The sequence below is a fragment of the Tinamus guttatus genome, unplaced genomic scaffold (genome assembly GCF_059628265.1).
Source record: "Tinamus guttatus ecotype Peru unplaced genomic scaffold, ASM5962826v1 Tinamus_guttatus_pri_ptg000561l, whole genome shotgun sequence".
Classification (NCBI taxonomy): Eukaryota; Metazoa; Chordata; class Aves; order Tinamiformes; family Tinamidae; genus Tinamus; species Tinamus guttatus.
The window spans coordinates 98575-121231 of record NW_028289095.1 but is presented as its reverse complement, the minus strand read 5'-3'; the positions used below and the strand labels follow the sequence as shown (position 1 = coordinate 121231).

The 22657-nt window shown below is 40.4% G+C and overlaps 1 protein-coding gene across 2 annotated transcripts in view; it reads right to left on the bottom strand.

The window, feature by feature from the left end:
* IQGAP2 (IQ motif containing GTPase activating protein 2) overlaps positions 1–22657 on the bottom strand; it is a 110544-nt gene that overhangs the window by 39786 nt on the left and 48101 nt on the right. The window contains exons 3-13 of one of the 2 annotated variants that reach the window (XM_088534421.1): positions 14872–15028; positions 13308–13385; positions 11572–11648; positions 7217–7284; positions 6747–6860; positions 4914–5092; positions 4563–4650; positions 3833–3996; positions 3261–3348; positions 720–883; positions 19–179 (exon numbers count right to left, since the gene is read on the bottom strand). In XM_088534421.1, coding sequence (XP_088390547.1) covers positions 19–179; positions 720–883; positions 3261–3348; positions 3833–3996; positions 4563–4650; positions 4914–5092; positions 6747–6860; positions 7217–7284; positions 11572–11648; positions 13308–13385; positions 14872–15028 — 1338 coding nt within the window. The remainder of the gene's footprint in view (positions 1–18; positions 180–719; positions 884–3260; positions 3349–3832; positions 3997–4562; positions 4651–4913; positions 5093–6746; positions 6861–7216; positions 7285–11571; positions 11649–13307; positions 13386–14871; positions 15029–22657) is intronic. The other variant, XM_088534422.1, reaches the window with a different exon arrangement.

Genomic DNA, 22657 nt, shown 5'->3' with positions numbered 1-22657 from the left:
AGACAAAATAACTTTTACCGTTGAAAGTTTTCTTCTTCCAGATTATTGAAGCCAATACATGGATTTCTGAGGTGATTCTTTACTGTTAGGATGTCCTTATTTTCCAAGGCCTGGTTTAGCAACACAACAGCTGATAACATTTCTACAGCAATAGACAGTTCATCATGTGCCAGGTAATTCTGTAGGACAATAATGTGCCTCAGTCAGGAAGCTAAACAAGCAGTGTAACACATTTGAGTTACACAATCCAGGTACCACCAAGGAGATAAGACTTGATTTAAGAAATGTCAAGTGTGAAGCCAGCTTCCTAACCACAGTAGTGTCACATTATCACATCACTGTGGGTAGAGCTTACTCAATTTGCTACAGTGTTATCAGCCTTTTTTCTCCAGTCCCATACATTCTAACTTTCCCCTTTTGTCAGGATGTTATTTTCTATACAACACATAAAACAGTGTTAGCCCTCTGAATAAGAGCACGCAACAGCCCAAAAAAGGTCTGCCAATTTGTTGCAACACAGGAACTCAGAAAAGTGTGTCAAGAAACAACTGCTGTAACAGCTTATTCTATGAGAATAATTGCTTATTCTATCAAAAATAGTCATGCAATGCATAACCATGGCAAGAGTCGAGATATTTCACATGACAACATGCTATGTTTGTGCTGTCATGGCCTGACTACGCAACATCAGAGCAGGTCACAAGCTTTTTCACTCTTACCACAGCATTCTGTTGTTGAAGGTTGAACAGCTCAGTTTGATAGACAGCAGCAGCAAATGAGTGAACAACAGGCAACTGGGCCTCCGGTTTCATCAGTGCAACCAGCGTTTTACTAGGATCACAGTTACGAATTGCAGAATTGATATTGTCAACTGCTATAAGTTCTAGAGAACAGCAGGGAAAGAAAAGCCTATTAATTTTCACATGCCATTTGTTCTTTTATGTCATGCAGAGGATAATTATGTTATCCAGAAACATCATTTGCTGTCATTGGCAAAATTAAAGGTACACAAATAAGGTTCTTCAAGACCCAATCTGTCAAAGGTTGCAAAAATGTCTGTTCAGAAGTATGGAGTACAAAAAAGCTAGAGGACTGAATTTAAAATTAAAATTTCTTGATTTTTAGGTATTATAGACAATCTTGTGTCTATATTGTATCTTTAATCCCAAACAATGACCTCATGTCTCCCACTAAAAAAGGTATATAATGTTTCTCTTCTATTTGCTTATGACAGTAATGCTTGGCATGTCAGCTTAAGTGACCCAGTGTCACCTCACCTCAAATATTCCCTCTCATCTAGGTTGTTTCCTCCCTCTTCTCTCCCTTGAGCAGGACCTAACTCAGCAATCTAGAACAAGTCTAGCCTGCAATGCCAATGACATTTTTACTGTCTGGGTTTTGGGAGGCCTTGTAAAAATCAGCCAAGGATCAGGAGGGTTAGAGTTCTAGTCTGGAGTTAGCTAGTTTGTAGCTGAACTGAAGAAAACACACCTGCTACAACTTTCCTTAATTTCTCTTTAGTTAGGCAATGAACCCTGAAACACCTGAAACCTCAGTCCTGAAGTACAACCACCTAGAAACCATCCCATTCTCCACAGCTCAGACTTCATATTAAGCAGACCACCACTGAGGACAAACCATCAAGCACAAATATTACCTTCTCAGTGCAAACAGTTTGTTTTGCTCTCTGCCGGACTGACTTCAGTAAACCTTTGAAGCCCAGCAGAAAATGCTGAAGGCTTTGCACCTAGACAGAAACCCTTAGCTTAGTCACAGCTTCTGTAATTGTGCAGCTGGCGGAGCCAATACCGGAGAAGCCCTGCCCAGGACGCACCCAGGAACAAGTTGCATTAAGATACTACTTCAGTCTTGTGCAAAGGGGAAGAACCTTGAAGGTTAGAGCACATACAACAGAATAAAGAATGACAATTATGTGTTGTTTCCATCAGCAAAATACCTCTTATCTCCTCCACCTTATCTTATAGCTTTACTTTTATCTAGAACATGTTTTTAGCCACTACTAACTGCTGAAGCCTGTATGAGACTGCTTGTACAGCAGACACCATCCACATTTTGCATATGCAGCAACACTCAGTATTATACAACATGCAAACTTCGAAAGCCTAAGTAACGAGGTCCATCTAAATAAGCTTTTATTACAGTTGTTCTGAAGCATGGTCATATGTTGTTCTTGATGGCTCTCTTTTTTGCTATTCTTGAGGTTAGAGAAAGCAGAAGGGTCTCGGAGCTACTGCATGCATGCTTTCTTAGAGAAGAGGAAAGAGAAGATAACAGAACTAAACTGTGGAGTCAGTAGCCAAGTCACTGACTTCCAACTTAACTTGCATGCAACTTGCAAACCAAGCTCAAACCAATTCCTCACCCTCCAATAACAAATGCTATCTCTTCCTTTTTAGCTAATCATAAGAAATTAGTAAATCCTTTTCCAAATTACTTACTATGTGACCGTTTTCTTTCCCATTTCCTTTACGAAGGAGAAATTCTTCCACAGGAAAATCTTGCACACCATGCCTATCCTAGACTAACATTTGATACTTCAAGTCAAGCTTATCTTCTGGCTTAAGCTTGCCTCACAGTACTACTGTTAAGACATATTACAAAAGCAATCAGCCTGGATCCAAAGCACTGAAAATAATGCCAGAGACAACAGCCATTAAGCCATGCCAGATGTAGCATGAAATGACAGCAGTTTAACCAAAGCTGAATGTCCTAGCAAAGAAGTTTCCAGTCAAAAGCAGCAACTGCCAGGACATGCACTGCAAATTTAGATCCCCTTAACCATATTTTTGTATGCTAACTTTAGTGTTTGAGCATTTGTACTATGACTTTATCAGGCTAAGAACAGTTTAGATGTGTATCTAGAAGTGAGAATTTTCCTCTGCTATGTGAATGCAAAATATTTTTGTGGTTGCTCCCAAGTGGGACTTAGCACTGCACAGATAAGTATTTGTTCAAGCCATCAAGCCATGCATTGTGCTCAGTATTAGCCAATGTGTTTATCAGTAGCCGAAATTATTCAAATAAAAAAGTGTTAGCTACCTCAGATAAAAGAATATATCCAACGCAGCACAGATTGGTGACTTGGCAATTGTGACACTGAGAACAGTAACAAAAATCAAATGCAATTCATACAGTTTCAGAAACTCTGTTTACATGCAAGGAATTGCAGGTTCAATTAATCATCTTAATTAACAAATTAAACTGGGATGGTAAAAATGAATATTAAGACAGTTACTCACTAAGCTTGTGAGCCTCAGCTTCCGCATTGGCAACACTAACTTCTTTCTGTATTTCACTTTTGTCGAGCATGTTTGGAAGCCCTGCTATCTAACAGATCAGAAAAAAGATTCAATTATACTTTTAAGTATATTGGAGGAAGAGGGGTAAAATGCTCTGGTGGAATGCTAAAATTTGGGCACAGCATTGGCCAAATGTCAAAAGCAAAGGCACATTTAAACACAGCATTATTTTTCCCCCACAAAATTTTTATTTTTGTCTTACTAGAAATGATGAATTTTCTACTAAAAATTCAATTGTTCCAATACTCTTCCTCCAGTGTTACTGCTTCAATAACATCTTTTTGTTGTACTCAAGTTTAAAAAACAAGTTTTTAAAAAATCTTAATTAATAACTTTAATGAGTGCATCATGCTTTTTACTGCAAATGCAATTAGCTTGGCGTTGATTAGTAAATTGGTCATTTTTAATTTGTTAGAAAATTGTTCCATAAGTGATGCTGAATACAGAGTATCTTGATTAAATCAATGGAAAAAAAATCAGACTGACATGCTAGGGCAGTACCATTCAATTACCTGCATTTTCTGTTCTTTAGAATCACACAATTGCATTAGGTACCATGAGGAATTTTGCGGCAGAACTTCAAGTAGGCTCAGAGCAGGACGGTTCAAACCTGCCATCAGCGCCACCTCATCTTGCCGGTCAATAGCCTCATTCACTTGGACTAAAGCTATGTGAACTGAAATGAAAACAATGCTTACAAACGGCAAGTAGGCTTTGTGAAAAATAATCCACCGCTGTCAGCATCTCACTTCTTGTAAAGGCTAACTAGAGGGTTTTATCCAGCAGAGGATTGCATTTCAAGACTAATTCTACTAAAGGGAGTTTCTAGCTCAGTATGAGCTCACGTGGGAGCAGTTCACCCACAGATAGTGTTAATGAATGTAAGCTTATGAATTATTTTTGGTTCTAAATAGAAGAGGGGGTCAAAATTTACAGACTTCTGCACACAACATGAACATAAGGAAACAAAGCAGGCAAAGAAGATTTGATCCTGAACTGAGGAGTCCTTTCAGCAAAAAACACAGACAGTAGTCCCCCAAAGATTAGCAAAGAAGGAGCAGCAAGAAAAAAACACTCTTGTCGACAGACATTAACTGCTTAGGTATGTGTTACAGTTTTCCACAGAAATTTTACTTATTCCTGTGAAATTCAAGTCAGCCTAAGCTTGGAAAATTTGGAAAATGTTTGGTATGTTGTACATCCACACTTCATAAGGATCCAGAATGGCCCAGAATGGCTTACTGTTTATCTTATTGATATTGCCTTGAATCTCTGCTTGTGTCAGAAGTTCTTCATAGACATCTCTCTCCTCTTCTGAGATTGTGCCATTCTAAAAAAAAAAAAAAAAAAAAATCCTTTCTAGTAAATAAAAAGCTTGCAGCTGTAGCAGTGATTAGTATAGCCATTAAAACCAAAACTGGAATATTTATCCATTTACTTGTAAATTAGTATTTGCTGATATGAACCAAAATTTTGTTATAGTTGGCTGAGCAATATTTAAAGCATTCCTGCTTCCTGCAAACATCTACATAAAAACAGTATGAAAAACATGAATGAGCACATATACTGTGAGTACTAATAAAATACCACTACCTTGAGCCTTGCATTTGACTCTTTCCTCCTTTTAGCATCGAAGAGTTCATTCTGATATTCCTGTGCAAGTTCCTCATCCACATTTAGCAACATTGCATTTGGGTTCCTCAGAGTTACAATGGTTTGTTCTGCTATTCCCTTCTCGATAGCTTCATTAATTGCTATTACAGCAGCGTGCACTAAAATTAAAAGCAGAATCCAATATTTCGGGAAGTAATAAAAACACTTAATTCAAGTCCTTTCAATTCCTCTCCTAAGAGAGTAACATACTATTGAGATCAGATACACATGTTCCTTAATTAGATCTGAGGAAATTGTCAAGCAACTAGAAATCATTTAGCTGCTATTGCAAGACAACAGAATAATCCTATTAAGTATAAAAGGAAGAAAAAGACCCCAAACTACAGTGTCTATGCATATATGATCATGTGAGCAACTTAGGAGCAACTTGTCAAATTCATGCTCCTTTGTACAGCTGTCCCATGCACATTCTCTGTTCCTTTAATTTAAACCTCCGGGACTGCAATCCACCTCACTCAAGGCACCTTCAAAGAATCAAGTTGAAAACCAACTTGGAAACCTTCCAAAACCTACCCTTCATATCCCTTTATTTCTATCACTGTTCCTCAAGTTTGAGGTGAATGTTAAACATGCATGTAGCAATTTATATAGCTCCCCTCCATGTGTCCCATTTAGAGGACAACAAAAACATTCAATGTTTGGTCAGTGTGTCACTGTGTTCCATTTTCCCCCACTTCTCCCATCTAGAACACCCTTGGGCCCTAAGGAGAAGCCCAAGATGAGTCTTGAGGAAAGGAACTCCAGAACTACAGCTTGGCTGAGTTTAACAAGCAGCTGCTGACCAAAAAAAACTGAGATGTCACTCACTCACTATGTGAACGCTAGCTTTCCTATCAATATTATTTTGCAATTTGCCTTCTAGGTGCATCACCTAGCATGATTTTGCTAAACCAGAATAGTCAGTAATTTTCTTTTCTTTTGACTTAATTTAATTGAGGGTATATACATTAGAGCTTTCAGTTCCTTTCAGCATGTAAAAAAATTTAAAAATTCTCATCAATGATTAGGAAACTTGAGCTTAACGAGGTCCAGGAACACACAAGTTTGGTGAAGCAGAACACATGAGCAGACCTTTGGAAGTTGAACATAGGCAAATTAAGCATAAAATCAAGCTGTGTGTTCTCAGAGGGCAATTACTGGAACAGTCTGCCTAGTTATCAGTGTTTTCCATTCCTTGGCATTAAACTCATGACTGGAAGTTGTTCTAAAATTGTTTCTTTTAATTCAATTAAGAACAGCAGCAACTTCAATTGGTTAAGAAGCTATTGCCCCTGTGTCCTCGTGCACTAGCACACATTACATACAGTATCTATGCTGTTCCCATAGGGCTCAGGGCCTAGCTACACCCTGTGAAGCACTTTCGACATTTCATTTGTAACTTGAAAATTTTCAGTTATATTCATGATGCTGTCTTCATTAGTCCATCGTATCCTGGACTATGAAAGCACAGCAAAAGCTCAGTTTGTCATGCCAAAGGCACACCAGCTACCAGGACATAAAGCACAGGCAAAAAGCTGTAAGAAAAGTCTTAGTTGCTGGTAGCACCTACTATGTGTCAATGCAGAGACATAAGAGAAAATATGCTTTTCACTCATAAATGCAGACTGACAAATTGCAGAAGGTCTGATAATGATGATGTGGCAGTCAATAAACATTTAATACTAAGAAATACAAGAAAGTGAATTAGAATACATAGAACGTAATTTAGAGTTTTGCCAGTGTATTCGGTAGAAAACAGCAGAACCCACTTACATGCAGCTTCATCCACCGATAATTCACTGGCCAGAATCCCGCCGATTTTGCTAAAAGATGGCATCTGTATACCATACTTCTCTAGCTCCTTGCGCATGTTGCTGATTTCTTCTTCTGTTTACATATGTTAAAAAAGAATTAACAGAATCAAATCTCAAATTTCTCTATGAATCACCATATCTACAAAAAGACACGCAATTTCTTATAAGAATCTGTGGCTAATGGATGAGCAGTTTCTCCTTTCCATTTTGAAGGAATCTAAGATATGACAAATATTTCACGAATTCACTCCCTTTCATTCTTCAAAGACTGACATTCATTAAAAACAGCAGCCTCCCACTTACTTAATTAGGATATGTTCAGGACAACCTTGGAGGATGAGAAAACATAATGGAAAATATGTACAGTGTTGGCAAATTTACTGGGTGAAGAAAATTACCTGATGCATTATTAGATAAGCAGTTTATTACCTGTGAAGTCCACTTTTCCCAGTAGGTCCTGAATCTGTGGTGCTAATCCTAATTTGAATAAATACAAACTGCAAAATAAAAAAGATGGAATAAGAAAATCTGCATGTTTGCCAAGGTGTTTGCTTTCTGCAGCAGTGAAACAAGTATTTGTATTAGTGTTACTGCCACAAATTCATTCTTTAATTCTTGATTTTTCAGATATGGAATAAAATACAGTATAAATAAAATTGTAGATCTTACAGGAAGTAGCTTTTTTCCCCTACCTGAAAATGTTTCAAACAACATCTTTAAGAGAGACTACTAAAGTATCTCAGATCACAGGTGACATGTAGACAAGTACAAAACCTTAATGGAAGACAACTAAACAAAAGAAAACAGTAGTAAGACACGAAATAACTTCAGTACAGCTTAAAGTTTTGGACTCATGTACAGTTTTGACTTAAGTTAGACCTTGAAATTAATATCTGAGGAAAGATGCACACAAATCATTGACATCCGTGCTACTAAGCGTAGATGGCAAGGACCTGTATGTCCATGCAAGCTCCCCTCATACACTTAAACCACTACTTATTCTACTTTCTGAAAATAAAGCAATCTTAATGTAAAAGTGCTTTCCAGGAACTATATATTACTAATATTTTTGTTTCAGCATAGCATGAAAGCCTATACTAATTATTCCTGAAGCTCTGTAGTGGTATCTGAAACACAGATACCACAAGGGAGCCCTGATTTTGCCACTGAGCATTGCACGGGGATGCAGAGGGTTTTACACCCTGTGCGCCTTTGCTCGCATAAGCTCGCGAGCCACAAGGTGGTGCTGAAAATTTGCTGCGTGTCTCGCACAGAGCGCACGGACACTTGTAGTCCACCCTAAGGTATAATTTCACGTGAAGAACAGCAGGCGTAACGCTTTCACAGATGTAAGCGGGGCCTCAGAGCCTGCATTAGCCTCACCAGCAGAGGGACTGGAACAGAGAAAGCAGGCTATGAGGCACCAGGAGTAGAGGAGAAACAGAAAGGGAAAGCAGCACTTCCTGGGTACAACTCCCTTCATGCTGCCCACATAAACACACTTCACTGTTGACCAGTCAAAAGTACCTGGGTCCTGTTGTTCGGCTTTGCTCATGCATAGCTCACCACTAATGTCAATATCTACTTCTGTTATATTGTTATTAACAGCACATATGCTTATTATTGCATCCTTCCTGAGGAAAACTATGTTCTGACACTATCCAGTTTCAGAGAGATGGTTTGTCAAGAGCGTAGTGCTCCAATTATGGAGATTTGCAAGCTAAGTATTTAAAGAAAAATTCTAAGTACTGCTATTTAGTAAAAGCAATCACTGTTAGCTTTTTCATCAAATAAAGCTAAGAACTACTTTATTTGCCCAAGTCCTAATCCAAATCATCTTTAACAAGGAAAATGGTGCAAGCAGTGAGAACTAGACCTGTCTTTTCAGTCTTGTCTTAACTATTGATGTTTCAACAAGGAAAAGCATAGGCGTAATTATTTAACAGGAATCTAGAATTAAGACACTCCTTTCTGCACAGAGCTGTCTGACAGTGCAAGTCGTTTCACATCTTGTGTGCAACAAGTGCTCTCACATTCAGAGCATTCCGATTAAAAACACATGTAAACCATTTTGCTTAAAGTCTCTCTGTCTCAGGCCTTCAATCTGCTCTAAGATCAGCAGAGCCTCAGAGATGCAAGGCATTCCCTATGACATGTTAACATTGCAGATGTCAGAGATGGTGCATAGGTGGGACCTTTTCCTCCTATTATCTAGCATTAAGGGCATTTTACACTTAGAGGGTCAATTACATTATTTTAGTAACTTTAAGTGTTTAAGTTAATTATGCAGGCTATCCGTGCTTCCATTTGAATTGATTTTGAAAAGGCTCAACTAAAAATGGCTTTGTGATTTCTAAGAACAAGAAGATAATATATCCTGTGCTTGAAAAGATTCCTGTAGTTTTGTTGGAAAGCCTAAGGATCCTGATGTTTGAACAACAACTTGGTAACAGCTAAGAAAGAATGGGAAGTAGGTCAACCTTTCACCTCTCAGAAGTCCCAAGCTATAAGCCTTTGAAATTTGAGCATGCACTCCCAAGATGCATCAAAAATTTGTATTTAAACCCTGCAGTGATTCTTCATATAGCGATCATGTTCACATGCTACAGATGCAATGGGGAAAAGTTGGCTTGCACTTGCTCTTTCTGGATGCTCTGGTGCCAGACACTGGGAACAGCAGGGACATAGGCTTTTCTAAAACCAGTGGTTACTGTGCTAATTCCCAGGGAGCCAGGAGAGGATGCCCTGACAAACACTGAGGACAAAAGAGGGCAAAAAGAGTGATGTGCAGCACAGGACCAGGGAAACACCGGCCAACAGCTCAGTGGTTCCAGCAGTGGCAGTAATGGGAACAGGGCTGAGGTCCTGCAGAGCCATGTTCCTCCAGTGCTGCACAATGGCAAGCATTGCTGGACATGACAGCGTCCCATGCCCCTAACTGCTGTTTCCAAGGCTGAGAACCTGACTGCACCCGACCTGCTTTTTATGCAGTTTGTTTGCAATTCAGCGCAGATACCAGAGTCTGAATTGAAAACCAATTGCAACATGTATTTTAGGAAAAGGCATGAAGATAAAAGAAGTTTGACAACTGCCACATATGCTACACGTGATGCATCCTATGCTGTCATGGAAAAGTCTCATAAGCAATATCACCAGTGGTTCCCCCTTCCTGGGACTTGAAGTATTTGATGTCTTCTATATAAAGACTATTTCTAAAATTGTAATTCAGAAGTACAGTCAGTTACAGCTCTGTGCTGGTATACGTCGAGGAAAAAATGTAAACAAGATAAAGTGAAAGCCAAGATGACACACTAGCCAGCTCTGAGTATCAAATCCTAAAACAGATCAAGCCACAAGAACTCCTACCTAACAGCCAATCCATTGCAAAATCTAGTTGAAGCATAAAAAGTTGTATTGGCATTACAATCATCAGAGAGTTCTGTATGAGGTACCTGGCAGATGGCTTACTTGTATTTCACATAACATTCAATCCCACAACAGGCCAAGTCTTCCACACAGGAGGAAGCAAACATTTGAAAATCCCATTGTGTTCCTGCCCTGCAAAACATCTGAGCGGAGCCGGTGACCTCAGCGCAGGGGAACGCAGCTCCCCGCTCCAGCCGAGCTGTTTAGCATTAGGAGCCCCATGTGTCCACTCCAGGAAATCACTCCACGCTTACACAACACACTGCTGACAGAAGCGACTGCACTACAGTTTTAGGCAATAGCCACCTTCAGACGATCCTGGTGATACTGTACAGTCAATATCACCAGGTGTAACAATTTCCAGAGATAACACTTGTCACAGCTGAAACACAAGAACTGGCAGCTCCGAATGCTCAGCATTTTAAAGAAATATGCTGAACTTTGGTATTATGCCTTGTTTATTGGCACACATACTGCACTTCACAGGTGGTTGTATGCAGGTCTGTATGTGGATCATCTCAAAGATCAGACCATAAAAACATTTGTTACAGCAGATATTGAGTAGTTTCTGACCTATAGCTCTGGGGTAGTTGACATGCCTTTAAATGACATTAGGAACACAGAAGAGCTTGTGGCATAAGTTAGCTCTATCTCTGCAAGCCCAATATGTAAGCAAGTTATGAAAGAAAGATCTCCTTGGGCAGGAAATGAGCTAGGAGAGCCACAGAAGGGAGGAGCTGTCTGCCAACACCACCACCTCACACTAGGGACATGATGAGGCAGATGTTCTGGACTTTGAGAGTTAAACATCACAGGGAAAGGCTTAAGGCAAGATGAAAAGTCTTTAGCTGTACTCCACTGATGTAACCAACACCTTCCTGACTCTGCATTACATCAAAGAGAAAGTTGCTGAGAACTTAAACCTTGGAAAATGTTATATTTCAGATCAATGACCTCAGAACGTATTAATTATTTGCACCTCTTCTGGGACAGGACTTCAGCATCACTTTCAGTCCCTGATGGGCACTTCTGCACCATGATCATACTAGTGTTTTGCAAAGGTTTTCCTCAACTTGTTTATTTTGTTTTACTATGTACTTCAAAGAGATGCATGCATGTTTGCTGAGAAAGGAACTTCGTATATATACATACTGAGAAAAAAATCTGCATTAAATCATTTCTATTTCAGAAATAATTTGCCCAATAGTGCTGACTAAGTTCAGCTTACACCTCCAAGTTTAAATTAAGAAGCTTATAAATTGTGACATATTCTGACATAGTGGTTGCCCTAAAGATATTCTAGACTTACAATCCTAGATTTCCTGGTTACTTTAATAATCTTTCTCATTGCCAGTTACCTTAGAGCATGAATGCAATATATCATTCTAGGTATGTTTTTCCTATCGTAGACATCCGTTGTCTCTGGATAAAAAATCTGAAAAACAAAGAACAGACACTTAAAGGAGAACAGAAATTACTGAACAGAAAAGTACCTAAAATGGGCTCTTTAGAATGGTATCTTTGAATTATAAAAGCTTAACTTATTTCTATACAGCTACAAATCAAGTCTCTTCTGAGGCCCTACTTATAAGTTACTTCACTTTCATAAAGAACATTTCAATGAAGTGCAAAAGTTGCTTAATGGAATGAAGATATGAAATATGGGCAGATATTTCAGCTTTTTTTTAAACCTTGCTGCAAGATCTCAGCAAGTAGAATTTGTCCTCTAGACACCTCAAATCTCAGATATGGTAACAATTTGAGAAGCTTCATTGTGAACCCTCATCATAAAGTATAGCTTAAAAATGTTAAATTCTGATTAGCACCCTCAACTCTAAACACTTCTATGATTTACAGAGAAAGATATTCAGACAGAGAAATGCAAAATAATTCAGCGAAAAAGTCACATCGTAAGTTCCAGTTCTGCCACTAATTTGTTCCTGGCCTTGGTCCCAGCTGGAGGTTCCGGTCACTAAGCACTTCCTCTACACAAACAGAGCAGATGGCTTCGTGGGCCGTGGGATCTGGCGACGCCATGCTCCCATCGCACAGGCCTGATGCTCGGAGCCGCCCAGTCCCACATGGAGCAGAAAAGGCAAGAGAGCAAGTTGGCAGCACAGTGGCCTCTTCACTACTTGGTCACATCTGCTTCGGCAGACTGAGACCTTCGGCCATGACCCTCCTCAGCAACAGGGGCAAAACTTTTCAGAGAAGGAATGGCAGGGGGCCAATGGGCAGCAAACTAAAGCAGCTAGACAGTAAGGCCAACATCACCACATCTAGCAGAGGCAGCGCCCCCTGCACTTCCCTCTCTACAGCACTTCTGGTGGTAGCTGCAGGTTCCTCTTCCTGGCCATGGGGCAGCCCTGTGGTCAGGTGGCCCACAGGGAGACAAGCGCTTCCCCCAGGCTACACAAGGGTGACAAAGGCTCAGAACAACAAAGTGGATGCTTCTACACAGCCCTTCTGAAAATGATTTTCATTCCCCCTCCCACTCCTTCCCCCCCAAAAAACAAACTCACTGGTGCCCAGAAACAGCAGCAGAAGGGAAACATAAGTGGAGACGAGCAAGAAGGAAGATAAACATGAAAAGTGACCCTGGAAAGCAGCAGGAACAGGACCAGCACAGCCATGCAGGCACACGGGAGGGTACAAGGACAGTCTAGAAACAGGGCAGAGGCAGACAAAAATAGGACACACATGAAGAGGAAAAGGCAGCAAGAACATGACAAGAGGTAGTAACAACGTAAACAAGTACAATCGAGTTTTCCATTTTAAACTGTGCTCCACTTGGGCCCCTGCTGAGAGGCTGTAAGATTTAGTTAAAACTTTGCCAGTTTTCCCATTTGATTTCCCAAGACAGAAGTAGCCTGAGCACCTCCTTCCACAGCAGCATCTTCTGCAGCATCCTCCACTCCGGCACAGAGCGCTGTACCACATAGCTGACATCATTCCCACTGTCAGCATTACCTTCGTTTCCTGCACAAGCCTTCCCAGTAGAATTGCTCTAAGTAACTACTTATATTTGAGCAAAAAAAAGGAAATCTGAGCCTATGCCTTGAGTCATTCTGTTTTCTACAATTTAGATGCTTACCTTAGGTAGACCAATGGACTCCATTGCTCTTAACCATTGCACAGTATTATCAGTGTGTCGAAAATGAAGGCCTGATCTCTGTTGAAAGCACAGAAGGAACATAATAATGCAAAGTAAATTCACTTACTGACCCCCCAAGCTGCATCCCACTCATACTCAAAAGACGAGTTCAGGGAATTTTCCATCACTTAAACTGGAGACCCAACCTCACCACTATAATCCTGCTATGAAAAGGCGTAACAGCCCCATGTTGTCACATTTTCCTAAATCATTTAAGGCAGATTTATATACTTGTAGATTCCCTGTGACTTAAGGGATAACTTTCTCCCTTCATCAGTCTTTAAGAGTAAAGGTTGTCTGTCAAACACCAGGGACCAAAATAGGGAAGTGGTAATATCCATCAGTGCCACCATTAAAGTGCACAGATAACAAGCTCTTAGCCACAAGACAAGACTGAACTTCTGGAGAGAATTTTAATTTGCTGTACTCATGGTGCAGAAAAACTTGCTCTTCTCTACCTTTTACAGTCCAAAGCTGCCAGTCCCAGTCTTTGTTTAGGCATTGATTTAATGTTCTAAGAGTAACAAACAGGCAACAACCATGCAAATCTATGGAAGTTTCACAAGAAGCCATAAACAAATTGCACTAAGCAGAGCTAAGAGATGAGAAGCTCTAGCTACACATACCTCTAGTCCAAACAAGAGAACAGAGCATCCCTCCCCCACTTACTTACCAGATGCTCAATACAGGAGTCAGTACCTATTCTCCCCAACAGCCTATAAAGGCATAAGTCAGAGCAAAGCAGAAAAGTGCTTTTGTTTTAAGAGCCAGAAGGGAGGGGAAAAAAGTCTCAACACCAGGTTTGGAGATTTTCGAAGGAAATATTTAAACATAAGCACAATTCTTACCTTACAGGAAGGCCCCATTAACCATATGAATACTAGACAAGCTTTGTTTCTAATCTCTCAAATAACAACCACTAATTACTATCTAACAGCTAAAAATGTAAACGCTTATTTCTCAAATTTCCTTTCTTTAAAGGTTGAAATCATGCACCATACGTACATATGTATGCATATACTAATCAAGGAACATGAAGTTAATGAAAAACTTGTTCAACTTGGAGCAAGCTAAATGCAATCAGCATTTTTTTTCTACAGTGATAAATTGGACAGCAGAAATAAACATGTTGTTCTAATGAAGTAGATGTCCTCCAGTACAAGATGAGGGAAGTTAAGAACAGTTACCAAATTTAATTACTGAAGTGCCTCTGGCTTCAACTCCTAGCGTTCAACTCCTAGGAATAATTGTAAATATTCTCCCTGGAGCCAGAAGTACAGTTTGTTCAGCTTTCAAAACATTAACTGGAATTAATGGTTTTTCTAAGTACGAAGTATTTCTAGCTTATCATACTGGCTCCATAGTGCTACACACCTTCCCTCTCATTATGACAGGCATACAGAAAAAGGTTAAGCAAAAACGCATGTGTATCTTTAAGAGGTAAGACAGAAACATTAAAACATTTTGCCTAGCTGGTGAGAAAACTGAATAGGTTTATTATTACCTTATAACGTGTCTGCTCCACATCGTAGATCTTTTTGTCTGACACCACATTAGGGGCAAAGAATTTTGCTAGCTTGGCAAGGTAGACACCATTTCTTAACCCTTCTTCCAGCTCGGTAGTAGGGGGCAGTTCTTCATCCAAGCAGACCTCCATCCATCTACAAATACATTGTTTGACAAACACTGTTATTTAGAATTCTAACCATGTTAGAACCAGCATCCTTCCCCACACTCATCATACATTTTAAAAGAGTTGCCACAAAAATAATCACAATTAGTAACAAAAGGGTACAAGTTAAGAAAAAAGTCTCTTAATAGCATGGCAGGCCAAAATAATTGAAGAATCACGTATGTACTTGATGTTAGTGACTGATAACACACACATGAAGCTCTTTGATGTATACGTGAAATAAGTTAGACACTTTGGGAGGAACCTTCACAATTGTTGCTGGAAAAGTCTCAGTTGCTTTGAGCGGTATTAGACTTTGTAAAGAGACAGTAATTTAAGCTGAAATGAGAAAGAACATGGAGAACCATTACAGATATCTAGAATGCAAACAAAATTATCAGGCCTAAACCCCAGAGCACCAGTGCACACAGTGGCCAGAAGTCACGGTCACAGTGAGATTTGCAATCCACAGCACGAATGCAGCAGCTCTCAGCATACCCCCACTGCACGCAGCAGTGCAATGGCATTCCTGAGGGAGAAGCAAAGCCTGTCCTGTCTAAGCCATCCAACATAGCCCTGAAATGCATAATGTATCTAATAGTGACTTGGTCAAAGCATATTCCCTTTGCCTGGCAGTGGTGGTAACCATCACTGTTTGACAAGAAGCTAAATCCTTCAGGAAGGTGATGAGCTAGCTCCATTTGAGGTTTTGTTTGCCTTTTGCAATTCAGTGATATTTAAGGTATTAGAAAGCACTAATATATAATTACAAGAATAAAGTAAGAAAACATTGTTTTGTACTATCCAGAAAGGACATTAATACTGAGCAGCCAAAAGAAACTGCTACTAAAAGAGTCCTGAAAGATCAGCATCCTCACAACAGACGTTGGTGGGCTTTAAAAAAAAGCCCTGTGATAACGTTCACACAAGGGCTATAAATCTATTTAGTGCCTTCCAAATACTCTTTTGCACTTAGGCAATTTCTGTTGTTAAAAGGCTATTAATATCATTACAACGGAACAAGAACAAAAGCTGAAGATGTTCACTTGCTTTGGTGTCATTAAGGCAGAGCAGCTCTGCCTGCCATCACAGCCCTGGGATCACCTCTGGAGGGGCAAGCTGTGAAATACTGGAACTGGGGTTGAAAGTGAGCCAATTTTTCCCCCTCTACAAGGGGAAAAAGCTTGCTACATCATTTTGCTTCATGTTAGAGCTCAAGACAAATGACCTATTCCATTACACTTTTGGATTTGTTACAGAACATATGAAAGCTGTTTCACTGAAGCACAGACTACCCAAACAGCTCTTCAGGAAACCAGCAGCCATAAATCTTGGACAATATCACACAAAGCTGCTTGGAAATGAGTGTCATTAGGAGAACTGTAGTTTGCAACATAAAAGCTGTTTCAGTGAAAAGAATGGTTTCAGCAACACGTTTCTCTCTCGTGCCCAACACTGCATATTTATGCTTTATGGATCCATGCCAAGGACACTAAAAGTCATCTTTATTAATGGCACCTTATAGACTGAATAAATATACAAATTAAAACAAAACAGCATAGCATTTGTCTTCTCTAAAATGTGGGGTAAGGAAAAAAGTTTGCTGTAGTTCATAGCAAATACGGGCTTTGCCTGAGCCAACTACTTATTTTTATGGTACTTATTTTCTAAAAATGTGGTTTCTGGAAGGGCTATGCAGAAAGAGCTTGCTGAATAATGAATGAGAAGTGTTCACCAAGAGCTTGGTTTGACCTTGTTGTCAGCGGGGCCATCCCAGAGAGACAAGCCATATGCCTCCTCCGCAGCGGTCAGCACATTGCACTAGATCCTTCACACTCCTCAATCTCAGTTTCCTTGTTAAGGCATTTTTGACATCTTTGGTCCAGGGAGTCAAAAATGATGACATATGAACTTTCTTTAAAGTTAAGCACACACACAGAAAGTTTTTCTCCCTTTTGGCACAACAATTTGCTATTTAAAAGCAACTTCTCCCTGTCTTAGCTCTTGGTCCCAGACTGGCTGCTGCAAGCCTCCCCCTGAAACCCAAGCCTTGCTGTCTGCTTTCCACCACAAGCAACCCTTCCTTGTGCCTCCCTTGCAGGACAACTGCAGGTCACTGGCAAAGGAACTTGAGCGTGTAAGCGAAGATCCAGGTATTACAAGTAGCAGCCTTACTGCTCAACACCCCTTGACAAGCCTTACTAAGCACTGGGGTGGAAGGTTGCTGAGAACCAAGGCAGAAGACGAAGAGTCTGTCACCTCCATGGGCAGAAAATCAGCCTTTGCAGCAGCTTTCAGATACCGATTATATAACCCTCCCTTTCCCCCAAATTCCTATTCCTGTGGCACAAATCACACGCTATTTATCACCTGCCACTATTGAGAGATAGGGATTATGAATGTCCACAGATGATATTCCTAAGGAAAACACAGGACAAAAATCCTCACAGGCCTGCAATGAGCCGGTTACCTTACAGCTTTCGAGAAACAAGCTTTGTAACAAAGTTAGTTAACCAATTCTTTATTAATGGCATCAAGTTGCCAAAACACTTATCCACAGCAAGTGCTGCAATGAGCAGATATTTTGTTCCATTTTGCCCATTTTTCAGAGAGGAAAAGCCTCAAAATTAACCTGAAACTCTACAAATATGGATACACCTAGAAGTTTTAATTATACATACAGCTGCTCAGCTCCATTCCTTTCTCTCCAGTATCTTTTGAGATATCTTCAGCACTTTACAGTTACTTCAATATAGTAGTTTTGACCAATTTGCAGTGATTCAGTGAAAAGGGATTTGTGGTTTTAGACATTAAAAAACATCACTTTTAAGGTTGCAAGGTTCTGCCTTTTAAGAGGTAATTCAGTAATCTGATGAAAGTGATTATGTGATACGATGCTGACAGCAGCAGACTGGACTGAGGAAAATCTAGAAGTCCCTTCTACTTTTTTTTCTCTAAATGAAGCAGAAGATATCCAACCAGAAGTAAGGATTTATAGGTATCCTTAGAGCACTTTATTTTAGTTTAGAGGGAAAAGCAGCGTTGTCTTTGGCTTGCCACTATTCTTCCCAAGCGCACAGTCCTGCAGCCTCAGCACTAGATTTTGATGACTGTTGCATGAATTACAAACTAGTTAATGCCATGGCTACGCAAGACTTATAACTCAGCCCTGGACAGGATGTTTTTCTTCAGTATGAAACTTGTGCAGTAAGACTATCATAACTATCAAATGCACAGACATATCTATCATTCCTTTTCTTCTGGCAATGCAATCTTTAACTAATGCTATGGTTTTTAAACAATCTTAATGTGCTGACAGGTGTATGCCATAAAAAGTAGCAGTAGCAGTGAACAGGATCTTTATCTTGGTCACTATTTTGACTACAACAGCCAAACCCAAACTAATCTGCATCTCTTCTCTTGAAACTCATGGCACCAGACAAAATATTGCCATTATATTTTCTGTTTTGAAGAAAGCAAGTAGAATAAAGGAAAAATGAGTTTACAAATGACACCCTCAGGCCTATACGTTAGAACATGGGCTGAAATAAAAAAAGGCAGTGTTTGCCCCAGAGCTTACGTACTTGCTCTGGTCCAGGGCAGCACAGTCCACATGCTTCATGGTAAAAGCGGGGAAAGGGAGTCTCTGGAGGCCAACAAACACTCAACAACCCTGAAAGGCCTGGGCAGCACCAATAAGAGCTTGCCACCATTAAAACAACTCCTAGGCAAATTTTCATCTTGGCACTGGGGTTTGAACAAGTGTGAACAGATGTCTTCCTGAAAAGAGATGCTTAGAACCATAAATACACCAGAAAGCAAAGCTAACTGGCTTTTGTTTTCAGCATGCTGCAGCACTTGCCAGCACAAATACAGTGACTGTGCCTTAAAACAGAACAAGATAAGACCAAATAAGTAGAAATATATGTACAAAACTTCAATATCAAGTATTGCAGAACCAGACAGAAGTACATACAGAGGTAGTTTCCATTTGCACTGCTCAGCTCTGTTTTTACTCTTGGCAAGTGGCGGCAGACAGAAGTTCAGCAGCGAGTTTCTGGCAAGATAACAATGACGACTTCTGTGCCAGAGCTGAGCAGTAAACAGCATCCTGCTCACCAGGAGATTCCAGCTCCCAGATTTGATCACACAGAACAGCGGCAGCATAATGAGATCAGCCCTGCACTTTAAAGGCAGAGGCAAACAATCTCAATCAAGACAAGGGTCAAGGGAACTGGAAGCACCAATGCTGTGCCATGAATTCAACCAGCTCTGAAGCTGTCATTCACTGTCTCTGTGGTCAGCAAAACACTCTGCTGGCTAAAGGACCAGAAACCTTTCAGCTGACATTCAAAGATGCACAACATTGCATACCATCCAAAGCCCATTACATTTGGGATATTGTGGTAGAATTTAGATGTGCACTGTCCTGCCCTTTCCAATTTGTGCTGCAAGTCAGTTCCAAAGACATTAGCTTTGTGTCTCCTGGGAAGCAGACCTCTGGAGAAGCAAAGGCAAGACTCTAGAGCCAAAGGCAAGACTAGAGCCAAAACTCAAAGCACAGGATAGTGCTATGAAAAAGGCATATGTAAAGACAATGTAAAGATAATTTACTACCCAGTTATGACTTCCCTGGCTCTCAACAAGAGCCTTTCAGCCCCGTTAATGATACCAGCACGTGTATGCTGTGGGGAAGTGAAACAGACTTCTGACCTAGAGAATAATCTATAGAGATCTCATTTCCAGCAGAGGGTAAAAAGGCCTTTTAGTAGAAAACATAAAAAAGACAGTAAGAGTCTCAAAGCAAAATGTTGGATTCTATCTGTAAATACCTATGAGACTGAGATATTTTTTAATCGAAGTTTTTTTTTGAAGATATTTAAAATAACTGCACAATAGTTTAAAGCACAAGAACAGGCCATTTCAAGTTCCAGCTAGAAGCATCTCTAGTTCTGAAATTATAGATTTGCTAAGAAATCCCAGCTCTTAACTCTTCACTTGATTTTGTTTAATGAAATATGGAATGTTTTTTCACCCCCCAAAGTTTTAAAAACATGAGAGCAGAATGGAGCTGGCTGTACTGCACAGCTGACCCTCGTGTGGAGATAGCATTGGTTTGTTTATGAGGAAAGAATGTATTTTACCTTTGGAATTTGTTCTGATTTGTGTACAAGCTTTAATACAACACAGCAACTGAAGCAGAAATCTTAGAAAGGTTGTTTCACAAACAGCCTTGTGTTGTTTCCAGAACAAAACACATTCAAAAGCTTCAGCCACTTGGTAAGAACAGCCCAAGTCTGACTGCCTTCACAGTAGGGATTTTACCAAATACCTGCAGACCTAGTGCCCACCTGAACGGTATGCAGAGCAGTGATGGAGCAGGCAGCCAAAAAAGTTGCTTTCTGCAGGGCTCTTTTTACACTCCTTGGTACATTCAACCCCAAACCTTGGTTACAGTTGGGAGCCTTGGCTTGTGTTAGAGCCATAGCTCTTATGCTGACAACTTGCTCCTGGAGACATATCCTGGAAACAGGATCTCCTACAGTTGAAACTATAATTTCATGCTCCAGTGACAGTCTCCACTGGATGTGAAAGCTTAACCAAACAAAAACACTTTGTGTGAAAGAAGTCAACATTATGTGACAACAGGTCACCTCATATACATGAGAAAGGAAAACATGATGCAGGTCATCCCAATCACCACTATCAAATCATATGCAAGTAGCATGAAAAGAGCAGCAAGGAAGACATTGCGACTTACTCAGCTACACAAAATAACAGAACTTCAATCATGTATGAAAACTGAATATCAAATCATTTAGTAACAAATATTTAGTATAGACTAGTAGAATTCCAACTTATTGCCCTCACAGACACTAGCTCAAAGATGCACATCTCTGGATCTCCAGCTAATGTAGATTTAATAGCACGTTGATTTATTTTCATGACAGAAGTCTTATTACTAGAGGGTTCTCTGACTTCCAGTGAAAGTTGCAGTAGCAATTAAAAGTGATTAAACAAATTAGTGTATGGATCTCATGCATAAATATTAAAAGATTACAGATCTTACTGTATATTGCTGTAGTTGAGCTGTGCACACCTGTGTGAAGGTTGTTGCAACATTCATTTCCCTGATCAAAGCACTTCTGCTTGGGTAAATCGAGTGCGAAGTTCAGAAGTGAGGAGCCATAACATCTCACCCCTCTGTGCCGTGCACAAGCACCAATAAATCATTTCAGCATTTTTCCACACCAGATTTCTGTTGCCATGGAGTCACTGCCGTATTTACAAAATAATCCTGAAGGTGTTATAAAAGTCTGGTTCACAAGATGGCAGTACAGATACTATTAGTTACGTTAATCTGTTTTAGCGCACTCGTCCCCTATGCAGGTTAATCGGTGATTAGAGTCCACAAGGCAACCTGCTGCTCTGGAAAGGTGCCAGGAAGGCCCAGCACGGTCCGTGGATCTCGGCTCCCCCTGCTTACTCAGGGCTTCTACCACAGAAGAGCTGCAGACTCTCCAGAGGAGACAACATCCCATGGGCAGCAGCACCACATGCCTGCATCTCATTGCAGCACCCAACCTTTGCCATCAGAAGAGGCTTTGTTTTGCTGCCTTTTCTCTCTGCAGTGACATTAAGACCTCGTGCTGGCTAAAAACCGCATGCTCGACAACTGCACTGCGAGATAACACACCCAGCAGGGCCAGCGCTGACAAAGCCCGAGCTGGTTGTCACGAGGAGGCCTCGTCTCCTTGCCCTGCTCTTGGCCAGGCTCCAGGCTGCTGCAGCTGGAAACAGAGGAAGACATTCCCTTCCTGGAAAGCCTGGTGGGAGATGAGAAGGGGTCCAGGAGGATGTCTCACTTCACCACAGGAGGCTGAGCAGCCACAGTGACTATTTCTCCATGAGAAACATCAGCTCACAATTGAGGGAAAGCATAGTGCTCAATTACCTGACCAGATGTTGGAAATATACCTAAATTAAGTCAGAGCCCAAATACCTGATAAAAAATCTGAGAGAAACTATGGGTTGAAATTTCCTATTTGAAACTAAATGTTGGGTTTCCTTTTGGAAGAAAAGAGGGAAAGGAATAAGACAGATGGGTCAGTCTAAGGACCTTGCAGCCTGTGTGCAGTTTGGTTCACCCAGCTCACTCCCATGCACCACGCAATGTGAGGGAGCCCAGGTCAGTGTTAAAAGCAGTCTCTGCAGCAGCAGCAACACAACAGCCTCCTGTAGTAGCTCTGCACTAATTGCTCAGTGGCCCACGGAAAGCATGATTTAAAATAGATGATAGAAATGAACCGTTTAAATAAAACTAAGATAGTACAGACAAGCTCCATTGCTACTCCTACAAAAAAACACAAAGGGTCTCCCTCAACCCTACAAACCAAAATATTTTGATCCAAAAGGAAGGAAGGTGGGATTCAGTATTTGACTATCTATCCTTTATATTTTTGTCAGTTTATATAGAACACTGATATGGATAAACAGAAGATGCCACAGCAATAAAATCATTTCTTACACAGTAGGGCATTTGCTGGTGTAGAAGCATGTCTAAAGAGTCATTCCCTTAAGCTCACAGGCTTGCTAAAACAAACAAAACATCTGTGCT